Source organism: Sinocyclocheilus grahami, unplaced genomic scaffold, assembly GCF_001515645.1.
Source record: "Sinocyclocheilus grahami isolate Dianchi unplaced genomic scaffold, SAMN03320097.WGS_v1.1 scaffold193.1, whole genome shotgun sequence".
In the NCBI taxonomy this organism is placed as follows: domain Eukaryota; kingdom Metazoa; phylum Chordata; class Actinopteri; order Cypriniformes; family Cyprinidae; genus Sinocyclocheilus; species Sinocyclocheilus grahami.
The window spans coordinates 366,592-377,161 of record NW_015505372.1 but is presented as its reverse complement, the minus strand read 5'-3'; the positions used below and the strand labels follow the sequence as shown (position 1 = coordinate 377,161).

General features: G+C 37.9%; 1 protein-coding gene across 1 annotated transcript in view; it reads right to left on the bottom strand.

Annotated features, from left to right (window-relative positions):
• LOC107594944 (dynactin subunit 4-like) overlaps window positions 1–9,651 on the bottom strand; it is an 11,091-nt gene extending 1,440 nt beyond the window's left edge. Inside the window, exons 1-11 of the mRNA XM_016285174.1 lie at window positions 9,489–9,651; window positions 8,815–8,885; window positions 8,379–8,557; window positions 5,399–5,442; window positions 5,195–5,302; window positions 4,519–4,539; window positions 3,956–4,029; window positions 3,692–3,804; window positions 3,307–3,416; window positions 157–230; window positions 3–57 (exon numbers count right to left, since the gene is read on the bottom strand). Of these exons, the coding sequence (XP_016140660.1) occupies window positions 3–57; window positions 157–230; window positions 3,307–3,416; window positions 3,692–3,804; window positions 3,956–4,029; window positions 4,519–4,539; window positions 5,195–5,302; window positions 5,399–5,442; window positions 8,379–8,557; window positions 8,815–8,885; window positions 9,489–9,623 (984 nt within the window). The 5' untranslated portion in view covers window positions 9,624–9,651. The remainder of the gene's footprint in view (window positions 1–2; window positions 58–156; window positions 231–3,306; window positions 3,417–3,691; window positions 3,805–3,955; window positions 4,030–4,518; window positions 4,540–5,194; window positions 5,303–5,398; window positions 5,443–8,378; window positions 8,558–8,814; window positions 8,886–9,488) is intronic.
• Window positions 9,652–10,570: the final 919 nt, after the last annotated feature.

Here is a 10,570-nt window from a genome sequence, read left to right as displayed (position 1 = left end):
GCCTTCATGTGACGCAGGTTTGGAATGGACATGATTCTCACTTCAGGAATGTAACTCCTGTAAAGAAGAACAAAAATCGTTAGTTGGTTCATTTAATCAAATATACACTCTAAAAACAGCAAATAAGAGAATTTAGGTCACATACACAGGACTTACACTGCCACAAGCTGGATTTTTAACTTTATTGAAGTTGGATTAAATTCTGGTTTGCTCAGATTGTGCTCACATTTCTGAAATTAAAGGATGAGGAACAGTAATTAACAGCACATTTAAAGTGTTATTTAACCGTTTAAATCTGTTTTGCAGATTAGCTCACAGGTATTTAATACAAATATGAACTCAAAGAGCATTTCATCTATAAACTATATACATTTGTATTTTGTGGCCATTAAGATTTTTTTGTTCTTTGAAAGAAATTAATGCTTTTATTTAGCATTAAATTGATCAAAAGCAACAATACTGCTATTTTAAGTTCTTGTGAACTTTCTATTCATCAAACAATCCTAAAAAAAAAATAAGTATTTTTATATATAAAATAATAAAAAAAACAGTGATAATAATAAGAGCACCAAATCAGAATTTTTTTTTTTTTTAAATAATAATTTATTCGTCGGTTACTCTAATGTCCAGAAACATACAGATACAGTCTCAAACATACATTATGGGAAAAAAAGAGGAAGAAAGAAATATATATATATATATTTTTTTAATCATAACAGGCAGGAAAGTAATTATACCCAGTAGAATAGGGAATCGGGGGAGGTTATTAACATAGAATGATTTCTGAAGTATCATGTGACACTGAAGACTGGAGTAATGGCTTCTAAAAATTCAGCTTTGCTATCACAGGAATAAATTACATATTAAAATATACACTATATTGCCAAAAGAATTGGGACACCCCCTTCTAATGAACAGGCAAGGTTAAAAAAATAAATGATTGATTCAGTCAGTGTGGAAGAACTTGTCTGGTCTGCATAAAGCCAAGTCCTAATCCCAGCTGGACACCTCTGGTGTGACTTTAAATGCAGACCTTGAGCCAAAAACTCATCACCAAACACCAATGACTTGTACATATGGGTACAGTCATTTTAGACACTTCCAAAACTGTTGCAACAGAGACGGAAATACAATTTTTAAATACATGAATTATGTTTCCGTCTTTGTTGCCACAGTTTTGGAAGTGCCTTTTTCTGTTCTAAAGAAGGGGGTCCCAATACTTTTGTCCATATTGCGGATGTAGAAGTCATTGGTGTTTGGTGATGAGTTTTTGGCTCAAGGGGCTTTATTTATAAAGCGTGCGTATGCTCAGATTTGATCTTAGAGTGTGCGTACACTTAGATCCACACCAAGGCTCATATTTGTAAAAAATGGCTTTGACGTGGAAAAGTGCTTAGCGTCACATCAGACATACACACTTTTTCTTGGAGTACTACAGGTTTTTGAAAATGTAAGCTGTCATACGCACACTTTTACTGTCGTAATAGCGAAGTAATGATTTCAGATTCGCTCTTGCAGCTCTTTTCCTTTCAATACACACATTTAGATTAAATATTCTGCTCATTAATGGAGTTAAGCACTGACATTACATAACGTCATTATTCAAAAGTTATATTTTGATATTTAGACATCTGTCGTGAATGCGCTGTCTTTTGATCACTTTTCTTGTTGCATGCTGTTTTAATGACAGCGAGGAGTGCTAGGCATTAATGAATGTTTCTTTAAACTGCAGATCTCATGTTAAGAGAAAATATTTTTAGCAAGAACATCAACGATGCACACTTACTGAATTTGGTGGTCGAACGGTCCATTGGTAGGTTTAAATAGGTCCGATTATATTAGCCTACTGCACAACGAAGGCTGCACGGAGGTGTTTATTTCACGTGAAGGCAGACGACTTCTGCGATTTTCAGAACATTATGAAAATAGCATTGAGATTGAAGGATATAGTCTGAAGCAAATGGTAAGATTTGCACATTTCTTTTTTTATAATATTTTCTCAGTGACGCCATGCCAGACAATTATTTACACACACTGTATTTCTGATTCTACTATAATCTATTTAAATATCCTAAAACATATGTTAAATTTTCTAAAACATTTGATTTGTTTAAAACAATTATATACTGCTTTGACCAGTGGAAAAGAAAGAGATCCACTCTATACTAAAAAGATTCTCTGAGAAGTATTTTATACACGTTTGTTTTTACAATCATTTAGATATATGTATTCGAAAACAAGGACAGTGAATGATTTTTAGCAACGTAATGTACCGTACAAATAGCATTTTAGTCCGCATGTCATATTTTCCTGACGTCTTTTACCTTTGACGGTGTTAAACATGGTGTCACGTGGATGGGAATATGCATAGAAATGACATGCAGATGAGGTTATGCATAGTAAAACTAGGCGTTGTAAGCTCCATATATGGTGATTTTGGGGCGGAGACGCATGTACGCACAATCTTCAGCTGACAGGGATTTATAAAGGGATTTTTGCGTAGGTTCTGGCTTTTGTGCATACGCCAAATCTAGCTTTTGTGTGCATGTACAGTTTTAGAATGAAATCTACATAAAGTTTTATACATGAGGCCCCTGGTCTGCATTTAAAGTCACACCAGAGGTGTCCAGCTGGGATTAGGACTTGGCTTTATGCAGACCAGTCAAAGTTCTTCCACACTGACTGAATCAATCATTTCTTTTTGAACCTTGCCTTATACACAGAGGCATTGTCATGTTAGAATAGAAAAGGGTCCTGTCCAAACTGTTGCTATAAAATTAGAAGCACACAATTCCTTAGATCAGTGGTTTTCAAACCTGTCCTGGAGTACCCCCAGCCCTGCACATTTTATATGTCTCCCTCATCTATCACACCTGATTCAACTCATCAGCTCATTAGTGGAGATTGCAAGACCTGAAGTGGGTGTGTCAGACATAGGGAGACATATAAAATGTGCAGTGCTGGGGGTACGTCATGGAGAGGTTTGAGAACCACTGCCCAAGAATATCATTATACGCTTAAACATTAAACATCATGGAAATTACTAAAGTAGTCAAACCTGTTCATTAGAAGGGGCCCAATACATTTGGCAATATAGTGTATTTAGATTTGTATTTTCTTTTATATAGGTAACATAAGAGACTCCTTTCAAATAGTATTTGTAAAGATTTTACAGAATACAAACTTTTGAATGGTAATCTATATAAAAGAAAATCAGGCTGAATGATATCAGCTCAGTAATTCAACAGCAGCTTCCTGAATGGCTTTCTTCGGATGTAAAGAGAAGCTGTGGATGTATTTACAAACCTTGCAACGCAGAGAGCGTTTCATTAGCAGGTGCTTGTGTCTGGGGTGCAGCTGTGAAGCTCCTGCAGGCTGAAAATCAGGCTGTAGCAGCCTCTGGCGAAGAGTCGTTACTGCATTGAAACACAAGTAACGCTTTAAAATATGCATCATATAACCACGTCAATAAAGATCTAGTCACGATCGCCTTTGGATAGCAAATTTGGTTCAATTATATAAATTTCAATTCTTACACATTTGATCCTGAACATGCAACCTCCAAAATCACCCTTTGTCACCTGTGAGTCTGGATCTATATGGCTGTGCCTGTGATTACTGCACTACAAATGGTATCAGATTTAAATGGTAATTAAGTAGTATTACTGGGTGAAGCAGGGATGAGACCAACCTTCAGGAAGGTTGACAGGACCAGTGTAATAGTCTTCAGGCAGGGGCTCCACTTCATCCAAAGCCTGTGCTGGCTCTACAGTGATCTCCTTCTGTTCCTCTCCTTCTTTTAATCTGAAAACAATACAGCATCATACAGACAAAGTCCACAATTTAAAAAATGATGCATCAATTATATTGGTACTCAACATAATTAAACCTGCCTTAACAAACACCACTAAGCAGAAGGATGTACCATAACATGTTTTTGAAAGGCAATACTTACGAAAGGCCATACAGGGCACTGGTTGGGGCTCCAGATCTCTGTCTCTGTAGTCTGGTTCCCAGTCCATACTTCTCCTTTCAGACATAAATACAGACCACATAAGTCTATGATAATAAAGAGTTATTCTAGGTTTAAGGTACAGCTCATTATTATTAGATGAATGCTAGTGTCAAAGTATTTGCTGAAATGGTGCATTTAGTAATAGTTAACAGTTTAAGCACAAACATTATCCAAAAACTTGCTTTCCAAGAAACCGATTGATTGACTAAATGATTGATTCTGGGTGAAATCTAGTTCTAAATCTATATAAATCAAATAAGTCTGCAGCTAAACTCCAAACATAAATACCAACCAACCAGGACTGTCCCATTAAAGATAGCGCCTGCCAAATACAAAGATTCGATTGTGCATAGAATTCCAAGTAGCAATAGTGAAGCTCATGTGATCAGCAAAGTCATTTAGTAACAGATTAGACATGCTAAACTGATGGAAGGATTGGGGGGGGGGGAGAAAAACCTTCTTAGTGTTTCTGTAAGAATTGTGGGGGGAAAAATACCACTCACCACCACGTGAATAGTGTGTTGCTGGAGAGGGGTATAAAACCAAAAATATCAGTGCACACAAGCAAAGAAAAGGAGAGAGACAGAATCAAGTGAAACAAATGCATTCAAGCAAACATTAAAGTGGCAGTTTGAAGCACAAGGAAACAAGGATTGCATTAGTGAACAAGACATGCAGCTCAAAGTAATGTCAGTAACCAGTCATGTATCACAGGTTTAGAAACTAACCATTTCAAGCCCTCATTTCTCCAAATTCTCAAAATTTAGTGCATCCTTGATTAAAACAAAAGCTTACTAACCCCCAACTTTTAAACTGTAATGTATATGTACACCAAACATTAGAATAAAAACATGTTTGTAGTCACATTTCAGACCCTGCTAGGTTTAGTAAACTTTGCCAGCTTTGATGCAAATTTAATGTAAAGATGATTTTAGTTTTGTACTAAATGTGCAAAAAAACTGGTTTAATTTATTGCACATTTTCACGATTAAAAATAAATAAATACATTATCACAACAAAATAGCATTACTTCAGTGTAACTTTTAAGTATTTTGACAAGACTCTGCCCATGTTTAAACTCTAAACAAGACAAACCACTCTCCCGTTTAGTGCTTACTAAATGGAAAGTAAATGTTAGGTTAGAAGGGTGTTTCTAGACAGAGTGGTGTGAATGTTTACCGAGAACGCCTGAGGCATGAACGGGCGTCTTCGTGCCAGCTTCTTCCTGTCTCTCTCCAGCTTCTCTCTGTGGGCCAGCTGCTGGTAATACTCAATCAGCTTGTTGATCTAAACAGAAATAATAACGGACTTGTCAGCTACTTGAGAAAGTCAGATAGAAAATGTAATATTAATTTAATAAAAGGAGATCTTGTTTAAACATACCCTCTGAGTATGAGGGTTTTCTGGTTCCTGCCATCCTCCACTGGCTAAAATATAAAACGAACAATGTTTACTACAATGTGCATGCAGATTAATGTTGTAATCACACAAAATGACAATATATCAAACATTTTTTGGTCACTTGATTCTATTTCTGTCATGTCCCAGCTCAGAGTGAAATATAATCGGCACAAAATCGCTGATTATTAAAATTCATATTCTGTGATGTGTCCGTTTAAATCTAGATTAAAGACCCATCTCTACACATAACACACTAACACATTTCTAATATTCAAATCCATTAAACACTTCCCATAACACCCGATGTACTTGCTACATTATGGAGCCAGAATTATCTCAATAATAATTCACGCAAAAGACGCGATGCACACATGCATAATTTTTTTTTTCACAAAAACCAATTCACGTGCACAAAAAGAAGAATATATATTCATAAAATACGTTTCACAAATGCAAAACACAATTCACAGATGTACAACTGTGTACAAAATTTTTGAATGTTAAAAATGACGTCAGTATCCAGGTAGGCACGCCCAGATTCATACGCCCACAGTGGGTTATAATTGGTCGACTGACAGGCTCAAATATGATTGGCTAAAGATTACAAGTGTCCCGCGTGGGAGGAGTTCGCTGCCAGGACAGTCTCAAAATTCACACACAAATCCAGAGCGATTCACATTCACAGCCCATGATAAACTCGTGAATTTTTAACATTCGAAAATGTTGTACATCTGTGAATTGTGTTTTGCATTTGTGATTTATGAATATATATTCTTAATTTTGTGCACGTAAATTGGTTTTTGTGAATTTTTTTTTTTTTTTTTCGTGCACGTGAATTATTTCTCATGCATGTGAATTGGGTTACGCATGTTTGCATCGCGTCTTTTGCCTTAATTATTATTGAGATCATTCTGGCTCCATACTACATCGTTAGAAGAATGGCATCTACGCTAATATTAGTCTGTTTCTTTCTTATTCCAAGGTCACCGTAGCAACCAGATCCAGTCCGTATCCAGATCAGATTGTCACTGCAGTCACCCGGATCCAGTACGTATCCAGCCCAGATGGTGGATCAGCACCTAGAGAGGACTTCTACAGCCCTGAATGTCAGCGGAGACCAGGACAACTAGATGAGCCACAAAGACAGATCCCCAGAGAGGACCTTGTCTCCTAGACAACCACCGGGACAAGACCACAGGAACCAGATGAGTCCTCTGCACAATCTGACTTTGCTGCAGCCTGGAATTGAACTGCTGGTTTCGTCTGGTCAGAGGAGAACTGGCCCCCCGACTGAGCCTGGTTTCTCCCAAGGTTTTTTCTCCATTCTGTCACCGATGGAGTTTTGGTTCCTTGCCGCTGTCGCCTCTGGCTTGCTTAGTTGTGGACACTTAATTTCCAGCGATATCGTCGACTTGCACAGACACTATTTAAACTGAACTGAGCTGGATAATGACATCACTGAATGCGATGATGAACTGCCTTTAACTAAAAATTTAGTGTTTACTATTATCATTTTTCATTATTGACAATATTTTCCTAATTAATGCTGTAATGTTTCTTTGACACAATCAGTATTGTTAAAAGCACTATATACATAAAGGTGACTTGACGAGTAGGGTTGGGAATCGAAAATTGATTCCGATTCCAGAATCAGATACTTAAGGTCAGGAATCGTATACTTGTCAAATTAACATTTTGATTCCGCTTATTGATTCCTATGCGCTTTTTTCTGTGAGGACCAGACCTAGCGATCTGCCAGGACTTTGCTCGCTAATCCAAGCACTCCAAAGTTTGGCTACATTTGCGATCAGAAGCCAAAAAAGCCAAGTATAATATCTGTGATAGCTAAACATGTTGCAAAAGAGGTGTCACCACCAAACATGACAAAGCACTTTAATTTAATAGATCGTTAAAGATCACGAACACGATTCAAAAACCAATGTGATTCTATTCCGAAAATTACAATGGTTCGTCTGTTTCATTCCTCAACTGTGTGCGATTAATGTTGTGATCACTTGGTTCGTCCGTGCAGAGTACGATCACACCAGTGTAATTTGAACATTTCAATTTGCGTTCGCGCTACCATTGACCTAAAGAGAGCAGCTGTCTGTCATGAATGAAACAGCTTCAGTCTTTTCAGCCACACAGTATCATTATATCTGTATTACAAACATTAAAATCACATAAATGTTTATAGTTCAGATATAAACTGTGTGTACGATGTATATAGTAGCGATTAAAAGAGTGAATCACCTTTTGAAAGTAATTTGACACTTCAAATGAAGATTTATCCATTACATTGTTACGCCAGTAGGTGGCGAAAAGGGGCTGTTAAAATGTATTTGTCTTTGAATCAGACAGGAGATTCGTTCAAGAACGCTGATTCATCCAGTAATGAAACAAGTACATCTTGAGTGAGTCATTTAATCATTAATTCATAAATTACATGTGATTTTGTTTAGTTGTCTAATGTTTTTTCTTCAGAATCTTGAGAGAACCACAACTTCCATTGAGGGAAAAAAAAGAAAAAAAAAACTCAATTTATCCAGAATCACGCAGTTCTATTTTGCACACAAACAGCTCTTAAAGAGTCCAGTTTTTATGTAGCCTGTTGATTTTTGTTCATGGTATTCATCGATAAGCAGAATCGGAACTGATAAAATTCCAACGATACCCAACCCTAGTGATGAGCTACAATTATGACTCTTTCCACAGTATTTCACATGGAGTGTTGTCAGTAAAATTACAGTAAGTGAATGCATCACTTCTAATCTAGTCAGGACATTACATTTATAGTATGCATAAAATTAACCCACATAAATACAACATAATTTTAAACTAAACCAAAATAACCATCTTTGATTAAATAGGACAGATTAAAGTTCAAATCATCCCGAGTTTACTGATGAACCAATACAGACACTGGTACATATATCCACATCAAGGAAGTGCAAGGACTCACCCACAGATTTGTCAGCCATGCCTACATCTCTTGAGGTCCAGCGACAAAATCCACAGGCCAGGTAGTAGGCCTTCTTCATTGTGGTTTTGGTTGGGTCATCAGGCAGTGGTGCTGGGATGTTGGTGGCCCGTGTGGAGAGGGTGTGCATACAGCATGGACAGTCAAAGCAATTGGCACACCTGAAACCAGTGGATCACAAAGAAGCATTCAACAGCATTATGAGGAAACACAATCTATCAGACCTGATATATTATCAGTCAGTTTTTTAAATAAATGTAAAAAGTGCAGCGAGTTTTGATGTGTCAAAACTTATAAATATGTCAAGCATGTAATTAGTTAATGATCAATTCCAAATTACAGATGATGTTAGATGATTGCTATTATTGCCGTTATTAATTCGCAAGCTTGTCAGATATTTAGCACAGATGCGGTTTACCTATTCTTCTTGAGCTTGGCCTCAGCTGACGGCATGTTCTCCAGACAGCTGGGACAGAAATGGGAATCGACCTATATAACAGGCATAACACCAAAAAAATTATAAGACAAAGCAAATGTGTTTTTGCTCAAGGAAATTGTATAACATGTATTGGAAAAGTACAGAAAGGCTAAATGGAACTTCATCATTGTGCCGGAGGTAAAACTCACACATTGCTTAAGTAAAAATAAATAAACAATAATAAAAATAGCACAAGCTGTCTGTACAGGTTGTGGTAGTGTTGCCTTCAAATAACACGAAAGGCTGCTGCAAGCGTTAACACATTAAATTTAGAACCTCATTGTTTTTTTTATGTACCTATGCACATAATGGAAACGAACGAACAGCAGATATTTAATTTCATTCATAATTATTCTGCTAGCTTTTAGCTTGTCACATCCCTAAAAAAAGTGGGTGGTGCAGAAGTTAACTGACTGGTTACACAGCCAATTGGATACCTCTATTGCCGTATAATTTATGACAGAACGATAAACTAGCCAATCACAGAACCAGAATTCGTTCCACTTCAACTGATAGGCGGGAACAACACTGTCATCATCACTAGCCTGTTAGCTCGCTCTTAGCATGGCTAACATCCATTGTGTCAACTAAATGTCACACCCCGCGTTACTTACTTCATGTGACACGCATTCCAGAGATCGCAGCTCAATGCAATATCGGCAAAAATACAGCTGAGAGAGCGGAACTCCAATCTTTTTCTCGCTTCGGACGAGATAAAGCACTTTCTCTGGCTGCATCAACGTCGCCATTTCTGACTGAGTTCCTGCTGCCTACGTAACGATCATGCGTCTTCTTCTTCTTCTTCTTCTGATGTTTATTGGCGGTTTTGGCAAACCAACGATCATGCGTCATCATAGATCATACGTGTTATTCTTCTTCTTCTTTCCAGTTTAACGGCGGTTGGCATCCAGCTAATTGGTGCATTACCGCCCCCTTCTGCTCCGGGGTGTGGATCAGCTAATAGGTTATAACAAAACTTAAAGGGGTCATATGATGCGATTTAAATTTTTCCTTTCTCTTTGGCGTGTTACAAGCTCTTGGTGCATAAAGAAGATCGGTAAAGTTGCAAAGACTAAAGTCTCAAATCCAAAGAGATATTCTTTATAAAATTTCAGAGTCAGCCACACCCTCCTAAAACGGCTCGTTCTAACACGCCCCCACATATCTACATCACGATGTGGGAAGATTTGCATTACGCCGCCCAAATGTTCACGCAAAGAAAGAAGGCGTAACTTTTATTCTCACTGTAGTTTTGTTGTTACCGCCGCAATGTCGTAAAGACGCTGTGTGCTTCGTTGTAAAAGTGAAACTACTTTGTTTGGTCTTCTAAAAGAGGACGATATCTGCTTCGTCATGCCTGGAGCTGATCCGTGCTGGTCGCTGAAGAAATACTACAACTTTGCGCTGTGGATCGCCGGATCGGCTTTCACCATGGTCGAAGCGGAGTCCAGCCCGGAGTCGTCACATGTCCTTCCGGACGCTCCTTCGTCGAAATCGCCGACCTTCTCAAGCCCGGCCTCAGCTCACTCTAACCTTCTCAGTGCAAGCTAAGCCGGGGCTTCCCCTCACGCTAGGCCGCTGTGTTTTTCGTTGTGAAAACGAAACTACTTTGTTTGGTCTTCCAAAAGAAAACACGACTACAAATCAGTGGTTAAGTTGAATTTACAACACTGTTCCAGAACACTTCAACCCAAAT